Raw genomic sequence first — 19,436 nt, 5'->3', positions numbered from 1 at the left:
TGATTAAGGCTTCAAATAGTTACTTTTCATAAATACAATGTAAGTGGAAGTGCTATTGAGTTTCTTAATATTATTTTTGTATATTAGTTACATGTTTTCTGTATTGCTCTTCTTAAACTTCCTTTGACTTATAAATTTTCATGATATTGCATTATATTTTAAGTCAGTTTATAGGCCATTACAGCTGAAGAGAAAACAAGTTGATTTGCTATTATAAAGTAAGTGAAATGATACTGATTTTAGTAATCATCTTATGTTAAACTTTTATTTTTTTAGTTCATCCAGAGCAGCTTCCTCCGAGGCCATGGATTACATTAAAAGAAAGAGACCAAATTCTGCCATCAGGTAAATAGTTTTTATCTTTCCTTGACTTTTTAAAGAAATACTTGAAATGCCACTTGAGCAGTGATAACATGAACAGGCCTTCATTTTATCGATGGCTTATGCATAAGAATCTCCTGTCTTTCACAGTGATATACCTCTTGGTTTTAAAATGATTCCTGTTAGAATGGCTATTCTGTGTTAGAATGACATCTGCACACAGAGTATTATTGGGAGATATAAAGAAAAGTAAGAGTAGTAATAAATCTTCTGAAAAGTGTAACCTACTTAGGTACTTAAATTTTTCTTGAGAAGGTAGACTTATAACACTTGTGAAAGAATAATTTAGACTGGATCCATATTTGCTATTTTGGAAACAAAATATAATGCTAGGCCAGTGGTTTAGAAATCATATAGGTTGAGCATTTGGACAATTTAAGGATATGATTTAGCACTTCTAGAACTGCAGTAATGTAGAAAATATAAACCTTTATTACTTCTTTATAGAGACCAATAATGATTTGACATCATTTATAGGGTTTCTTACTGCTTATTAAGACATGTTACGATTGGGAATTCTACTTTAAAAAAGTTACAAATTGGTATTTCTCCAATTGCCTTTTTAATCACAAGAATAATAGTTCCCATGGTATCTAATTTCATTATAAAATTTAGAAATAAAAATTTTACTGTTTTAATAAGAAGATTAAACCAATCTCTGAATACTGATTCTTTAGTGATTTTTAATGGGTAAATCACAGAGTTTATTGTGTACTTTTTAAGCCCTTCTGTTTGTGAGGGTTTTTTTTTTTAGTTATGAAGTAAGAAGATTCAGAAAAAAATCATTTGCTTTGATATTGGGAAATGTGGGCAGTAGAACATCTTCATGGTTCTATTTGTATTTTAATAATACTGAGAAATATTATAATACATTTCTGTCTTCCAGAAGTAATCCTTTTCAGCCACCACACTCTAGATCTACAGTATCAGCCTGTGTTAAGAGGCACTGCGTCAATGCTATCACAAATAACATTCTGTTATCAGGATATACATTGATGGAGTGAAAAAAGAGTACCTAAGACTTTCTACAAAGCCTTAAGTTAGGCAGATTGATGTTATGGTTAGCCTTCCCTAATGCACAATTAATTAGTTCCTTTCTGGTATTAAAAACACCGTTTTTGAGTTAGTCAAAGCAACCCCTTTTCGAGCATGAGTGAACATAATTTTGAAGAAAAGCATTCCTGTTATTGCATAACTACATTTCCATTAGGAAAATAAACAACAGAAACAAGTTTTCAGTTGGTTGTTGAATTCTCTGAGTAATGTGTTCTTGGATTTTTCTTATTGAAAAACAAGTATGGATTTTTCTTGAGATGTATGATGCTTCACTGAGTAGACTGAATGCTAAAAAAAGATATTAAAAATGCCTTTTACTTCTGGTGCATAGGGAGATACGGATGATAAATAATGATGGTTAAGGGTGATCTATAGCTACAAAATTATAATTATTAAACTATGTAAGAATAAATACCAAAGAGTGAAAAAGGGATCAGTAACAAAATTGCGACCAGTCAGATCCCTAGGGGACTGTTGAACTAAGTTTGTCTTAATTTTTTTACCATCATCTGAATCTGAAACAACTTTAATCATGTTACTTTATTACTTGGATTTCTCACCTTTTATTAAAATATGTGATTCTCAACTGTGTCTGCCCATTCTAATCATCTGGGGTACTTTTTATAAATATGAATACCCATATCCTACTATATGGACCTAATTTGTCTAAGTAGAAGGGTGTCAGCTGTTCTTGTTTATTTGTTTTTAAAGCTCTATAAATTCATTGTAGTAGGCAGCTAGAACAACAAATTACTGGTTAAGATACTGGCTTTTCAAACTGATATGCTGTTATGTGACTCACCTGATAATTTTGTTAAATTGCAGATCCTGATTTGATAGGTTTTGGAGGGACCAAAGATTCTTTATTTGTAAGATAACTGATGTCTGGTCCTCAGAGCACACTTTTGAGTCGCAAGAATACAAACTACGTTCTCCCAACTATTAGTTTGCTCACAGCCTTTTTATAGTTCAAGGGCATTTTAAAATGAGAATATAATTTCAAAAATGAACAACTTGATTTGACAAGAAGGATTCTCGTATAACTTACCTTGGTTAGTCCATTTTGATCTGGCTCAGAGCAGTGAGAGCAGTAAGAGGTCCAAAAAAGTACTGTGTGGACATTTCATTAATAAAAATTAACGATATTATAACCTTTTAAAGAGAACAAAACTAAAATTTACTTTTATTTCAGTTATATAAAGAAGCTTTGCTCAACAAATTATGTGCAAAAATTAGCATTTTTATTTAAAACTTGTACATTTATTTATTAAAATAAATTTCCTAAAAATCTCAAATGTGAACTGTTAGTTTAATTCTAGTAAAATTGCTTTGGTGTGATGGACTCCAGTAGCTTTTGTGTATATCATGTAATACATTCTTGCCTGAGGCATTTCACAGTGATGATATTTTGAGTATATTTGTGTGCCCTTTGTACTTGTGCACATTATAATTGCTTTACAAAAAGTTGACTAATTTTTTCCCTTTTGTCTGTTGTTTTTCCCTCCACTTCTTAGCATCATTCACGGTTATGTGTTACAATGTGTTATGTGATAAATACGCTACCCGGCAGCTATATGGCTATTGCCCATCCTGGGCATTAAACTGGGAATACAGGAAAAAGGGAATTATGGAAGAAATTGTTAACTGTGACGCAGATATCATTAGTCTTCAGGTAACACAATAGAAATCCAATTGTCTTTAAGTTAAAGGTGAACTTAAAAATAAAAGATCTTCTGGAGAGATCCTGTGTACAAAGCAAAATTCAAAAGGAATTGTTTTCTCTACTTAAAAATTTGATTATTTTATTTTATTTTTTGAAACATAATGTTTTTATAGAAGGATTTTTACAGTTGTTTATCATTTGTCAAATTTAACAGATTTTTACAAATCCATTGATATATCAAATTAATGAGTTTAACCCCTGAAAAGGAAATATTAGCATACTATTCATAATATTAGTCATGCCACAAATTTTCCAAAAATGGACAATTTTAATAAGCACATAAGTTTCCATAGTGAAACTATTTTGCTAAGGACAGCCATCCATTTACACTCATTTACTATTTTCTTAAGTGAAAATTATCTCATGCATTATTCATGTTAACAATTCATCTCATCCACAAATTATTGGTAGTTCCAAAACAGAAAACTACAGATGATTGTGTTTTTTTTAAACATATGAATTTAACTTTTAATTTGTAAAAAAAAATAACCTTCCCACTGTTCCTTAATGATAAGCATTTTGAACATTTAAAAATATTGTATTATAAATCATGCAATTCTGCCTTACTGTAAAACCCACATCTGAAAATTAGGTTCTTCTGTTTATAACACTTTGTTATAATAAATTTAACTGAAGAGATGCCTTTCATTGAAATATGTTTCTTTTCAACACTCAACTAATGAATAGCCAAGAAAGTTTTATAGTAATTTTTAAGTAGGTTATTTCTTAGCAACTTGCAAAGCATGTAAAATCTTTTCAGCATAGCCTGAGAAGAAATTATTACTTTAAAAATATTTTTTGTATTATACTTTAACAAGTTACTTTTATGTTGTCCATGGTTTATATGACTTCCTGGGAAATAATAAATAAAAATCTTCAAAAATTAAATTTTTTTCAACACTGAGGACTGACACAGAGTTGGGGGGATGAGCAAACAAACAAAATTAGGCTTATTATTACTTAATTGTTTCTGTTTTGATTTCGTATTTGCAGTAATAACAGCCTTACACTCTTCTAAGTAAAAGTATAGTTTGACGGATAAAAACACCATAATAAAAAAAAATTTCTTACCAATATCACCCCAATGAATTTGATTTAAAAATTTTTTAAAGCAAGAAATGTTATATTATCAGAAATGGTAATTAAAAAAATTAAAATTATTATTTAAAATCTGCTCTGGGAAGTAGACTTGGCTGAATATGTTAATAAGAATTGAGTTTTCAAATGTAGGTCATATACAACTGTATACCAAAATATATTTCCTACTACAAAAGAAATACCTTATAAAGTGTTAATTGTAGGGAAATTGAACATTTTGAAAAAATATAAAATATGATGGAAGAAAACACTTAATTTCATTTCCCAAAGATAGCTGCTGTGTTAGAACTTCTAAACTGTGCCTTGTACACATTCTTATGCATTTATTTATTTGCAAATACACTTAAAAAATTGACATCACACTATTGACATATTTTCTTTATTGTTTATTGCACTTAATGTACTTTACGTATTACTAAAAAATTTCCAAATTAATTATATGAATATATCTTCATTGATTTATCATTTTCCCTGCCGTTGGACATTTAGGTATGTTACAAAACCATGTTGTTACAAGCATTACCATACGTAAATCATTATCTTCACAATTGATTTTTTCATTTGGAAGGATTTGTTAAAACTTGTGGGTCAAAAATAAAATAGTCTAACCTAATAATTACTAAATTAACAGAGACCATTGGATTCAGGTACCTAAAAATTCTTTAAAGTAGAATTTTTTGTTGATTGATCTTAAGCTTCTCGTTCTTGGGTATCATTCCTTTCTATAGCAGTTGAGAAAGATTAAAAATTCTTAAAATTACCTTTTTATATATAAAATTTACTATTCCCTACCACTTAATCTATAACATGACCAGCTGTTTTCGATTAATTACCAGTTGTGAGGAAGTGAAGTATAGTGGAATGAACTCTATATTGGGAATCAAGAGGCTTGGGTTCCACTAGCTGTTTGAGCATGAGAAAATTATGTAATACCTGGTTCTTTCAGGTTTACAAAGCTGCCATTGTGAAGTGGCAGCTGTTAGCAGTAAGGTAAGATAGATAATATTGTTATGTGAATTATTTGAACTTAGTCACAGCTTATTCATAATGCTTAACATTTTTATATCTTTATTAGCATTTTCCTCTGTCATGTGGATGATAACTTTTCTTTTATCTCAGGAAGTGGAAACAGAGCAATACTTCACTCTCTTTCTGCCAGCATTGAAGGAGCGTGGATATGATGGGTTTTTTTCTCCAAAGTCACGTGCCAAAATCATGTCTGAGCAGGAGAGAAAGCATGTGGATGGTTGTGCAATATTCTTCAAAACAGAAAAGTGAGTAAAGGAAAAAAAGCAAAATAGTGTGAACTTATTTCTTTAATTATTCCATGTTTGAAATCATCCTTGGGTTGATCCTTTAAAATAAACAAAAAGCTAGAAAACAAGTGATATAAAAATTGAATTTTAAGTAAATTTATACACTTGGTGGTAGTGTCATAATCATGCCCAAATGTATTTTCATGAAGTAAAATATTAGTTTTGGTGTAAAAAAGAAATTAGTACCATTTAAAATTAGAAATAAGTTTTTAATTTTTTTCCTGTGATTTTTTTTATTATTTGGCCTTTTTCAGAATCATTCATTTTATCTACCTTTTGATCTTTTTCAGTTAACATTTTATACATTTATTTAGCCATTTATTCACTAAATGATTACTGAGCAGTTACGTTGTACTGTGCTAGTCACAACTGACAAGTACTGCGCCAGTCACAATTGATACAGATATAGATAAGACCTTTATTAATCCCACTCAGAGCTGTAGTCTAGGAGGAAAATGTAAGCATGTAAGAAAATCACAAGATACTATGGTATATAAGATAAAAATAGGCATTAAAATAAGGCAAGACAGAAGAGAGGCCCAGAGCTTAGGAAAGTGGGGAGTTAAAAGATTGAGACAGGATAGTGGAAAGCAGTCATCAGATATAAAGAAAACATGACCTGTGGCTTTTTCCCAGGAGGCGGGCTGTTAATATAGTTGATTACAGTACAGTCAAAATGAGAATGTTATGAATCTGCTTATTAAAATACATAAATGATCTTTTAGAGGCCTCTGTGCTTTAATATTCTTGAGTTTAAAATGGAAAACTGTATTCAGCCTGCTTACTTCAGAGGTAGTTACAAGAATTAAATGAGGTAATGAGGGGCTAGGTTCTTTGTAAACTATTAAGTGTCCTGGACATGTTTTTGTTATCATATTTTTCTGTTTCTTTAGTCATTTGTAATTTTATTAGTTCTCCCTTACTGGGTTTAGTGTGTGTGTGCCCTGGATTTAGAACTGCATTTCCTGCTTGAGAGTGCAGAGCTGTCACCCACTCAGAAGGTCTCCCTTGAGGGTTGAGTGAGTGACTAGATGGTTAGAGGCAGATTCTTTTGGTTATCATCATGAGGAAAGAGAGAATAGTATTTTTGCCTCATGAAGGCTGCCAATTGTAGAGTGGAAAATTTGGAGGGACCTTTAATAGAAGACTGAAATATGTGAAGTCTGATAGGGTTTGAACCTCACAAATAATAATTTGGGTTTGATACATTAGTTAGAGAATCATCTACTTATAGGATAAGCGTATACATGCTTATGACTATTTTTCTGCTTAATACCTATTATAACAAAGCCAGTTAAATGTTTTTATTGATATAGGTATATTACCAGCATGTTATTTTAAGTAAATGAAGTAAGTGAATTTGAAAGATATTTGGCCTACTTTTCATTAATTTGAACCTACTTTCCTGTCTTCTCTGTGACTTTTTAGTAGAGACATTCCCATTTTAGTTAATAATTAGTACACAGCCCTGTAATTTCTTCTAGGTGACTTTTTATGAATTTTAGAATAATAGCAGCAATTACTTTCATAGTGTTTATGTGTCAGGTCTTTTATTTATATGTATTACCTTAATTTTAAAATCAACCCTCAGAGGTAGGAATGGAAGTACCAGCATTTCCCCATCTTTATAGATGAGGAAAACAAGGCACTGAAGATAGTCTGGCTTCATAGTCAGTGCTTTTAACCAATGTACTAAATGGAATCTTTAGGTTTCTTAGTTGAGCTTCTGATTTAACTTGTACCTCTTACAAGGTTACCTCATTTGGAAAGTTGCTTTAAATTTTATATTTGCTGCCTATACTCATATACAGAATTTCTTAAAACACCATAATAAGAAAGTGAATAGCACTGAGATATCTGTATCAAGCTCTTTTTCCATTTGCCATTGTTTCTTTCTGGAGAAAGCTAATACAGAAAAAATTTATCATTCCCTTCATGGTTTTGAGAGAAAAATCTAAAACGCCCTGATTTTACTAGGTACTTAAGATTTTGAACTAACAAACCTGTTATCTAGGAAACTTTAAACAACTGAATATTTGAAAATTGATGCTTGAATTTTTAAAAATACTGTTAATTAGTTAAGAGATGAATACATAGATAACACTAAGATGCATCATTTGGATTTCTTTCCTTCCTCAAATCTTTTTGCCTTAATAGTACATGGACCCAGCAACAGATAAAGACTTTGGGTGTGATTCATTATTACATTCTACCTCTTTTGAACAGTACATGAATAAGTAAATGCTTATTGATGCCATTCATATTAGCTAAAACTATACCATTCTATACTATTTGGAATTCAGCATAAAGTGTTCCCTTTATTCTATTATTTCTTCAAATTGGAGAGACAACACTGTACAAAGACAGTTTTAAAGCCAGGTTGTTCACTTACTTATGTGTGATCTTGAATGATTCCCTTGCCCTTTCTAGGCTTATTTCTTCATTTGTACATGTTTGTATATTACCTTATAAGGTAATTCAGTGTATAGATAACAAATAGTCAATAAAGCTAACATGTCAGACATTAGCTATAGAAGGGACTTACTATCTATACTCATTCTCAAAGTCTTGCTCTTCTAAAAACCAGAGTACCTGATAATTCTTAATTTCTTCTGTTGCCATTTGTTTCACTTCATTGAAAACAGTGGTACAGAGGAGGTAACAATAAATAGAGACTATAATAATTACTATTTTGGCAAAATGCTATAAGAAAAATCTCATCCATTATGATAAAAGGGTAGGTAGGATATGGCCTAGTGAAGGGCCATAAACTGTGCTAGGCCATAGATGAACAATATTCAGAGACAGAATACAATAAAATATTTTTTTAATTATTCATATTCTAATTTAATCTTTGGGGATTCAGAGGGCCTTCAAGATTTGGCAATACCTTTCGGTCATCATTATAAACATTTTTTTGGTAGATGCATAGAGATACCAGAAATTAAGGTTGGAATAATAAAATGCTTTTGCTTTGTTCTTTACCTAAATGAGTATTATCTTCAGTCTAAAGTGTTTTATAAAATATGTATTTGTGTGTATGTGTGTATAGAGAGACTGTTATTATAGATACATTTTTTACACTCAGAAATTTAATTTTTTTTTGCATATTTTGTCCTACAGAGTAGAGGTAATAGTTAGTAGAAGTGGAGTCTTACATCCAGATACACAATTTGCAGAAATTCTAAATGGAGAAAAATGGAGATGACACCAGACCTAGATTAGACTTGCTTGTTGTTCCTAAGGTTAGCAGTTCTGATCTGATCCTGCTTTATTTAAAATCAGTGAGAGAGGGAAAGATGAGAACAGCAATTTTCAGACACTGTGAAAAGGCATTCTATTCCAGTAGGACTGGGGACTAGTCAGTGATGGTGCTTAGTCCTTGCTGTATTGCCTCTGCCTTCTAACTTGCTTCCAGTCTCAGAGCTGTCAGCTAAGGCCAGGTCTTTGCTTTTCCTTACTACATTATTACAGGTAGTTTTGTGTTTGAGAAGAGGGCATACAGAGGTTATAGTATCATCTCAAAATGACCTGTTATGATAATCTGTCTCACTGGTTTCTCAGTTATTAATTTCTTCTATTTTATGTGGTAGTTTCATTTAGAATTTGTTGATGTGATTTTTTAAAAAACAGATTGTGATATCTGGTTTCTGATGTTAACTTTACCGTTGATTTAATCTTGAACATAAAATTACTGCTTTTGCCACAGTTTCCTTACCTTTCCATTAGGGATAATAGTAACAGTTCCACCTAACTTCAGAGGTTTCTTATGGGGTTAAAACAAACAAGAAAGTGAAAGTGCTTTCAGTAGTTAAAAGAGTTGTACAAATATAGGTAGTGTGGTGTATATCCACTTTTCTTTCCTATTTATCCAGTCTCTAAGCTTATCTTTCCTAGTAAATTATTTTCTGGCACTCCCATGATTACTTAAAGGGACTCAAGAGCACATTTTATACCACCTTGTAGTACTGAATACACAATAAAAACTTCTATTTGGTTTAGGTTTAAGAGTGCAGGGATATGATCCAGAAAGGGTCATAATTAACTTTTGTATGGTTATGCTCTTCTTGACTATGTACTACTACCTTGTTCCCTTTGGCTCGTAAATGAATTCAAGGAGGTAATATTACTTGTCTTTGCTCCTTAATTATAGTTAATGTACAATATCATATTACTTTCAGGTATACAACAGAGTGATTCAACATTTATATTCCTTATGAAGTGATCAGTACAATAAATCATGCATAGTTGTTACAGTATTATTGGCTGTGTTGCCTGTGTTGTACATTACATTCCTGAGACATGTAACTGGAAGTTTGTACTTCTTATTTCCCTTCCCCTTTTCTACCCAGTCTCCCCCCCCTCACCCCTCTGGCAACCATTAGTTTGTTCTGTATACAAGGGGGGAATTTCTTTATAAAAAATTGTGTATTTACTCTTGCATGTTTAAACTTAAGTTACCTTCAGAGTATTCTCCATTTGATGCAATACACCTGTCGAGACATTTTTTCCACTGCTCAAAACAGTTTTTGAACTTGTTGATTGGGATGCCTTTTAGTACTTCTGCCACTTTTTGTTTCACCTCTTCCACATCAGCAAAACATTTCCCTTTGAAGACTCTTTTCATCCAGGGAAACAAAAAAAGTCACTCAGGGTAAGATCTGATGGATAGGGAGGAAGGGGGATGGGGGCCGTGCTGTTTTTGGTTAAAATCTGCTGTAAGCAGTAAGCACAGTTTAGACAGGTGCACTTGTAAACCACCCATCATGAAATGGGCAAACACATTGAAAAAGTCTTCAAAAAAAAATTCACTGAAGCTGAATGAAGCCTTTCATAACAATGCCAGCTGGTACACTGATAAAGATGGGATCCTAGAACACTCACCTAGCAGGGGAAGCTGCTACTACAAGGGGACTGCCCTCCAGAAGATAAGTCCAGTTTTTTGGGGGGTAACCCCCTCATATATGAATTTGTTTGATTTTGTTTGTTCATTTTATTGTTTGGATTCCACATACATATAAGTGAAATTATATGGTATTATTTTGCTTGTTCATAGTTGGTGTTCACTATCCTGTCTCTAGCATTAATTTAATCACATCACAACACACAAAATTACTACTACATCACAAGATAGTAAGAAATTGATTTATTATTTTGTTATTTGAAGGGCTGTTTTGGACATGTTCTTCCTGTATTTGAAACATTCAACCTAATTCAAATCATATAAGAAGGGTGGGTTCCTTTTTCTTTGGTTTTTTTTGGTCATATTAATCTTCATTAAAATGATCTCTCATGTCCATTTAATCATCTGTGAAATAAGATTTTTAAAAAGATAAAGACAGTACAGAAGAACTCTTAGACTAAAATAAAATAGCATCAGGAATAATACTTACAGTGTCTGTGTACTTGCTACAAAGTAGGAATAATAAAATGAATTGAAATAGACAGGTTTAAGATTTTACATATTACAAGGCTTGATGAATAGAAAGTAACTATAAACCAGTATGTCTTATTTAAAGGAAACATCTAACATAAGGAATGGAGGAAGACCTCTATATGTCAAAGTATCACCTGTATGGAAATCTGTTAGAAAGAAGAAATAGAGTGGACTCATTTGGTTGTGTGTACAAGGTGAAAGTACAAGTATTGTTAATGTAGTATAGATAGAATATAGATAATTCTTGCTATATTATAAATGTATTATAATGATAAATATAGTATTAAACACAGAAACAAATTATAGGAGCTTACATCTACCTACCCAAGTGTTGGAAATCTCATTTTCTAAAAGCAGAGTACTTTAAAACTTCTTTAAGTTTCAAGAAGTATAGCTGTGTTCTTAATTGATTCTCACTGGAAAGAAGGAACTTTCTTTAGGTCCTTAGTTCTCAAGTATCTTTTTGGTTGTTCAGCTATAGTCACGTGCTGCCTAAGTATGTTCCTGTCAACAGTGGGCTGCATATGCAACAGATGTCCCATAGATTATACGGGAGCTGAATGTTTTCTATCACCTACTGCTGTTGCAACTATCATAAAGTAGATGTTGGTGTAAATAAGCCTACTGCACTACCAGTTGTGCTATGCTAAAAGTATAGCACATACAGTTACATACAATACATAATGCTTGATCATAAATGACTGTTACTGCTTTATATATTTACTCTACTTTTTATCATTATTTTAGAGTGCACTTTCTGTACTTCTAAAAAAAGTTTGCCGTAAAACAGTACACAGCAGCTTACACATTTCATGTTTACCATGTCTCTGGATCACATCATTTTCTCTTCTTGATTTAATCTTGTGTCGTTTTATATAGTATCATGCTGTACAGACTTGTAGCCTAGAAGCAGTAGGCTGCATACCATTTAGGTTGTGTGAGTACACACTACAATGTTCGCACAACAATGCAAGTGCCTATTTGTGCATTTCTCAGAATGTATTCATGTCACTAAGCACTGTGTGACTGTATTGGTGAAGCCGAAATGGTGGAACTTGAGAGTGTGACTCTGTCCCTTTTACTGTTGCTAAGTGCTAAGGGAAGCAGTGTTAATTATGATGACACATGTACTCTGTTTAGGAAAACTTTTTATTTTTCTGCACTTTTTGAAAGCAAAGACATTAATAAAAGAATACCTCAAGAAAATTGGGAAGCTTTTAAAAGTCAGAGTTGGGGAATACAATAGTAAATTATACTAATGAGGAAGAAAGTTGGAGGGGTATTTGGAGGCATCTAGTAAACTCAATAATTGTTCTGCATTCATTTTAAACATGTATTTTTATAATGAAGAAAAGTCAATAACCAAGATTTCTACCAAGAAAACTAAGAAATAGTAAAGGTTTGGTGAAAGTGGTAAGATAACCAGGAAGATATTTAAAATAACATTATGTACTGTAAAGAAGGAGGGATAGATAGATACAGCCATTATGGATTGTACAATCATTAATCGGAGATTGAGAGCTATGCAACTTCTATTTTGTATTCATGATCTCTATTGAGAATTTTTTTCAAAGTGGAAAGGCTAAGGCCAGGTGAAGAGGAGACTGGCAAACCAAGAACATGAGATTGGTAAACCAAAGAGAGTCACTAAACTGCCTTAACTAGTTAGGTTCCCAAATCAAGATAATTGTATCCCATAGTACTAAAAGGTCTTGTAAAAGTATGACTAGAGAACTGTCATGTGTTATCTGTTATGAATATTGGAGTTGAGTAGAAGCTCTAGCATGTCGGAGATGAATGAATCATCTCACTTTTCAAAAAGAATTGCCAAACTTCAGTTTTCCTCATCTTTGTAATGGAAATAAATAGTAATGCTGCCTCTTGCAATTCAGGTTCTCTAGAAAGAAGACTGAGTTAATTTGGTGTTCAGAAGTTTATAAGGGATCACCAACTGTGGGCAGGAACAAGGAATAAGCAGAATTAGGCACACAGAAGGAAGATGTGTTGCAGGGCTGACAACCCCCACTGGCCCCGCCTATACCGCTGGAGCTGAAATGGCCTATGACAATTAAGCGGGGCCAAAATACAGACTTTTATCCTGACTTATGATATATAATTGAATGCAGGCCATTCCCAGAAGTACTTGATCCCTTTGGTGAGGCAGTACTCTGCAACTGGAGCAATTCCTGAAAAATTGATGAGGAATTTGGGCAGTATACCTCCATGTCCACCTTTCACAAAGCTTTTGCGTATTTTAGGACTGGTATATATGAAGTACCTATCACAGATCTTGATATAAAATAGACCCTCAACAATGGGCTGCTTTTATTATTTGTTCTTCCCTATTGAGAATTTTGATTATTTCAAAGAAGACAAATATTCATATAAGATTTATAAAAACAAAAAAGTTGGCAGAGATATTTAATCTTTTGGAGAAATGGAATGAAGTTTCACAGTGCCCTTATATCTGAATGGATGAATTAATGAGCAGAAGCTCCAGACATGATACTTAACAGAAATAGGTAAAGCCTGCTGTTCTTAGATTATTAAAGTACGAGAAAGAGGGAGGGATAAAACCATTTGAGAGTACAGAAAAATATTTATATGCAAAAATGTTCATAATGGCATTAATTAATTAATAGCTGAAATCAGAAATAACTTAAATGCCTAACACAGAATAGTTAAATAAATTATGGTGAGTCTGTATAGTGAACTATAATACAGTCATAAAAATAGATTTTGAAGAATGTCTTTGGTAGAATGTTCATTAATAAGCCAAAATATAAACTTATAGAGTATTATCTTCAGTGTATAAAATATTTGTATATGCATGGAGAAAAGTCTGGGGAATAAAATTACTTACTGGAGATGTTGGGTTATAGGTGACTTTAAATTTTTTAATATTTTTCCTCATTTTCAAATCTATAGAAAACATATGTAGCATAATGAAATCATTTTTTCACTTGTTTTTACCATCTGTAAAGGCAAGACTAAGAGACCTGGTTTAAGGGTGTAAAAAAAGTTTTAGATCTATATTACTTCTTATTTGACTTATAATTAATATTACTGTCCCCAAGTCTTTATTAGTAAAAGTACAGTCCAAAATGAAGAAGGTAGTTCATTTATGCCCAATTCTGGGTAGTGTACCTTTTGGTAAACTTGAGTTGTTCATATGAACAACTATCTTACACCATATAACATACAAGGAATTTATCTTTTCTTTTCTAGAAAAGATTTGGGGGTATATTTAAAGTACAGTTGACCCTTGGATGACAGGGGTTTGAATTATGCAGATCCAATTATAAGTAGATGCTTTTCAATGGATGTACGTTAGGCCCTCCATATCCCCAGGGTTTGCATCCATGGATCTAATCAGCGTTTTCAAACATTACTAAAAGAGTGTTTTTGATTCATGGTTGGAATCTGCAGGTGCAGAGGACCAGCTGTGTTCATTGTCCTACACTCTTTTATATAAGGCACTTGAACATCCATGGATTTGGGTACTCATGGGGATCCTGGAACCAATTCCCTTCAGATACTGAGGGACAACTAAAGTTTTGGGGAGTCAAATGTTATACATGGATTTTCAACTGTGCTGGGAATTGGTGCCTTTAACCTCCATGTTGTTCAAGGGTGAACTGTAATGTCAGATGGAAGAGAAATTAGATTTATTATTTTACATTCCTTTAAAGAAAAGATATAGATCTAGGTATAATGGAAGAAAGGTACAGGAAAACAAATTTTAGTTAAGAGAGATAGTTCTAAAATCTAGATAGCACCCCTCCCCCTGCCTAATAATTGCCAGATTTTAGTAGGAGTAAAATATTTCAGTACTAAAAATATTATCATTAAGGAGGACTTGCAGGCTTTCCCACCGGACCCTAGGTTCCTATAAATGAGCCTGAAGATTTTTGTAAATGTTTATAAGATATTTAAAAAATCAAAAACAAATAATTGAACTGTAATTTAAAAGTAACAGGATCATTCACATCTTTTAAACCCAAATTTTAACACTTTGGAAGTCAACAACATTTCTGTTGTACAGTTTAGTTGACTTGTTTGGTGTAGACCTCCAAATTGATTTTTGCCTGCTTGCTTGTTTTTTCTGAGGTCAAGACCAGTTATTTACCACTTGTATCTGTGTGTCCATGTGAATCATGATTTTATTAATACCATGTAACCAAAACAAAATATATAAATAAATTGAATACTAAGAGTAAGACAGTAATTAGCATACACTCTGATTTCATATTTTAAAAAAGATTTTACTTATTTTTAGAGAGAGGAGAAGGGAGGGAGAAAGAAAGGGAGAGAAACACCAAATTGTGGTTGCCTCTCTTGCACCCCCTATTGGGGACCTGGCCCATAACCCAGGCACATGCCCTGATTGGAATTGAACCAAGAACCCTTGGCTTCACAGTCCAGTGCTCAGTCTACAAAGCCACACCAGCCAAGGCTAAGTTCATATTTTTATATTCAAAACACATTAATCGTTTTTAGTGTTTGATTTATTTAAACATAATACTTCTTTGATCTACTTCATCTTACCAGAAGTTGTTTGAAAAAGGTATTTCACTCTTTAAAGACATTTGAAAAAGTCTAATACAGAGGATGGTTGATTTTACCTATGGAACCTATGAATCTGCTTACTTTTATTTCTGTTGCCATAGTCAAAGCTGTCATCCAAATAACCTCAGAAAGTTTCTAACTGATCTCACAATTATCACTCTGGGCTCCTGTAATCCACAAAGCAGCTGGAGTGATCTTAAAAATGTATAAATCCAGTATGGCATCCTTGCTTAGAACCTTCTTCCTCTGCCTCTCATCTGTTTCCAACCTGTAAACATACAAAGCTCTTGCTGCTTCAGGGCCTTTTATTCTTCCTCTGTCTGGAATGCTTTTAATCCCATTTTTCACCCAGGTAACTCATCATCCTTCATGTTTCTTTTTGAAGGTCACCTCTTTAGAGGGTAGAAACTATACTCCCTTTAATCACTCTAGGTTAGAATTAGGTACGTGACCCAACCTTCTGAGAGCATCTGAGACATTCAGAATTGAAGCAGGGAGAATGAGTACCATTTCATGTAGCACAGTGTCCTATGGCATAGTAAGATATTAGTCAGTATTTTTGGAGGGATACATGTATGTTTCTATTTCAAAGCTAGAAGGAAGATACGGTGGCAGCCTGCTATAAGAACAAAGAAGTCTTCTCTACTTGACACCTAGTGAAAAGGAAACAGCATATTTATTAGGTTTTGGTCATTTATAAATATTTCACATACTCAATAAAAGTAGTATGAATAAGGGTAAGTAGCTTGACCAAGGACATATTGCTGATAAATGTCGGTGCTAGACTGTTCTTTTAAGCCCTACAACTCTACAATACTTAATTTGGCACTAAGGAAAGAAAATACTGTTAGTGCAGAAGCTATAATCACAAGGAGAGCCATTCTTCATCTTATAGAATCTGTTTCTCTCAGCACTTAAACATATCTAATTTCAGCTTTTTAGTAAAAGACAGAGGGAAAAACTGACTTCTCTTTAGCTGAGATAAGGATGTGTCCCTGCATTTTCTTGACAAATCTCTTGAAGTTGTGGGAATAGAACTGCAAACAGGATAGGCAGATTTTATTCTCTTCTTTCTCATTAATTTGCTGACTCAGTCAAGGTTCTGTTCACCTTTAAATACCAGAAATCCCAACAGTAGCTTAAAGAAATGGGAGAAGGGTAATTTTCTCACACTGCAACTCCAGAAATGACAATTTCAGAACTGGTTCAGCTGCTTCCCTATCCATAATGGTTTGTCTTTTTCCCTGCTGCTTCTCACCACATGGACAAAAAGGGCAAAGGGATTTATTATGCCATCATTACTAGGTGGTGCTTCCAAGAAAGTTTTTATGGCAATCAGACTTCTTACATCTTGTCCAGAACTGTATCACCTGGCCCCTTGTGGCTAGAAAATGCCTAGGGAGACAGTAAATAGTGTCTGTATCTTGTGCTCCATTTAATGTCTTTTACCATAGTCCAAGTACCCAATATCATAATAAACAATACATTGTACCTTGTAGATTTACATTGGTGCAGAAGCATACAGTGGAATTTAACCAAGTGGCAATGGCTAATTCAGATGGATCCGAAGCTATGCTGAACAGAGTGATGACAAAGGATAATATTGGTGTTGCTGTGGTATTAGAGGTCCACAAAGAACTATTTGGAGCAGGTGAGTGCAGTTTAAAATATTCTTACTAAAAATAAACATCACCCCAAGTTTTCCCATCTCAAACAAGTACTGAGAATCTTGCTATTATTTATTGCACAGTTTTTTCCTTGTCTTTTGTGGAAATTGGCAGGAAAATAGCACTAATTTTGTAAAGCATCATATATTTCTTGGGATATTACCAGTTAATCTGTAAAAATAAAGTCTTTAGTATGCCATTAATTCCAAAAGGTTATTTGAAATAGGAAATGTTTTAGTTAGGCTGAATTTAGAAATTATGATGAGTTGCTTCTCAGCCATATTTTTAGCTTCTTGAGAGTGAAAGCTTTTGTCTTTAAGTTTAAGTACTTGGCACATTTTCTCTAATTTCTTTGTTATATCTAAGTCATTGTCAGGGTAAGAGCTGGATCTTTTATCTACCTGCTACTTTTCTTTTGTATTTTGGATTTTTTATAGCTTCCATCAAAGTCAGAAGCTCATTATGTACTTTGCATATCCAGACCTTTTTTACTCCTTTCTACTGGCTGCCTTTGAGCATTTTGTTTTTTAACTATATTTTAGGCAAGAGTAAGGAGAAGCTGTAAGAATACATCAGGGCTTTTATTTGTAATATTTTTCTACTTGCTAGCTGTAGAAGAAAGTATTTTTGCTTTGAATATTTATTTGACTTATTCAGACCATACACATCTATCAGACCTCCTTTTTTCACCATTATTCAGTTTATCCATCATCAAAAACAATCTTTGATATTTTAAATTTTCTTCTTTTTTTAGCCTCTCCATTTTTACCACTTTTACATCCTTTACAGTCTCATTCTTCTCAAAAGATTGGCACATTTTGTAGCAGGGATTGTGAAAATTGGATTTCTTTCAGAGTTTTACTCGTCTTTTAATTTGCAAACGAGTAACTATAAATTATACAGTGGACATTTTCACATACTGAACTGTGTCACTCTTGTACTCCTAGAAGAAGAGTTCAATATTGTAGAAGGTTCTTTATAACTCCTTTGAAGGGGCAAGTTTTTCATATTTAATACAGTGAATATTTATTTAATCTACAGCCAAAAGTGACATTATAAAACTTCTAGGAAAAGAAGAGAGCTTAGAGGATTTCCGCTGCAGGTTTTTATCCTGTGATCAAATTGCTTTTAAAATAACTGTTTCTGCATGTATGACAGATACATCAGTTACTTGTTTATGCAACATCAAAGATAATTATAGCTTGGTAAGACAGAAGGGAACTTTACAAAAATAGTAGACTTAGAAAATTATTTTTTTCTGCAGTACTTATTTTTTCAATATAAACATTTCTGAGACATTTCTATAGAAATTTCAAAGGAAAAATTAATTTTGCATGTTCACTAATTTTCCAACAATACAAAAATATATAAATAAAAAGTGACAGGATCTCTTATTTATATTCTGTATGAATAGTTCTTGTTCATTTCTTTATACATTACTAACATACAGGATATGTATGTATAGTTTTATTTAAATGGATTATAACATAAATATTGAGCTTTATGCCTTACATGTTAACTAAGCTTAATTTTCACAATTTTAATGTAATTATGCTGTCCACCATTTTGAAAATACTATGTTAATATTTATTATGACAAAATTAAATAACAGAATTTTAAGGAAAAAAATTGGAGATTTTCTAGTTTAACATCTTATTGTTCAAATGCACCTAAGCAATAAAAAAGTAAGTGGCTTAAGACCACACAAAATAATTAGTAACAGCCCTGGCTGGTGTAGCTCAGTGGATTGAGTACGGGCCTGCGAACCAAAGGATTACAGTTCAATTCCCGGTCAGGGCACATGCCTGGGTTGCAGGCCAGTTCCCGACGGGGGACGCACGAGAGGCAACCATACATTGATATTTCTCTCTCCCTCTCTCCCCCTCTAAAGATAAATAAATAAAATCTTTAAAAAATAATTAGTAACAAAGCCAGGTATAAAACCCAAGTATCTAAAGTTTGAGATTACACTATTCCCTAATTTTCATTTTTTAAATTACCTGTTTTTACTAGGAACCTATCACTGATGTTCTCAGGCAATGCAAGGTGAGTGAGTATTGGGCAGCAAGAAGAATTTAAATTAAGATTTAGGCAACTCAAATAACTGAGAACCTGCCTCACTAGGTTATATTTTTATTTAAATGACAGGTATTTAAAGTGTTTGTTTACACTAAGAAGGCACCAATCAA

The 19,436-nt window shown here is 32.8% G+C and overlaps 1 protein-coding gene across 5 annotated transcripts in view; it reads left to right on the top strand.

Moving 5' to 3' along the window:
* The window catches only part of CNOT6L (CCR4-NOT transcription complex subunit 6 like), a 91,765-nt gene that overhangs the window by 57,151 nt on the left and 15,178 nt on the right, over positions 1 to 19,436 (top strand). For all 5 annotated transcript variants that reach the window (XM_037147064.2, XM_037147061.2, XM_037147060.2 and 2 more), the window contains exons 6-9: positions 277 to 345; positions 2,952 to 3,109; positions 5,378 to 5,532; positions 17,080 to 17,231. In XM_037147064.2, coding sequence (XP_037002959.2) covers positions 277 to 345; positions 2,952 to 3,109; positions 5,378 to 5,532; positions 17,080 to 17,231 — 534 coding nt within the window. The remainder of the gene's footprint in view (positions 1 to 276; positions 346 to 2,951; positions 3,110 to 5,377; positions 5,533 to 17,079; positions 17,232 to 19,436) is intronic.

The sequence above is a fragment of the Artibeus jamaicensis genome, unplaced genomic scaffold (assembly GCF_021234435.1).
Source record: "Artibeus jamaicensis isolate MK-2021 breed Jamaican fruit bat unplaced genomic scaffold, CSHL_Jam_final scaffold_1031, whole genome shotgun sequence".
NCBI lineage: Eukaryota > Metazoa > Chordata > Mammalia > Chiroptera > Phyllostomidae > Artibeus > Artibeus jamaicensis.
Note: the sequence above shows the minus strand (reverse complement) of the source record. Positions and strands in the feature narration are given on the sequence as shown.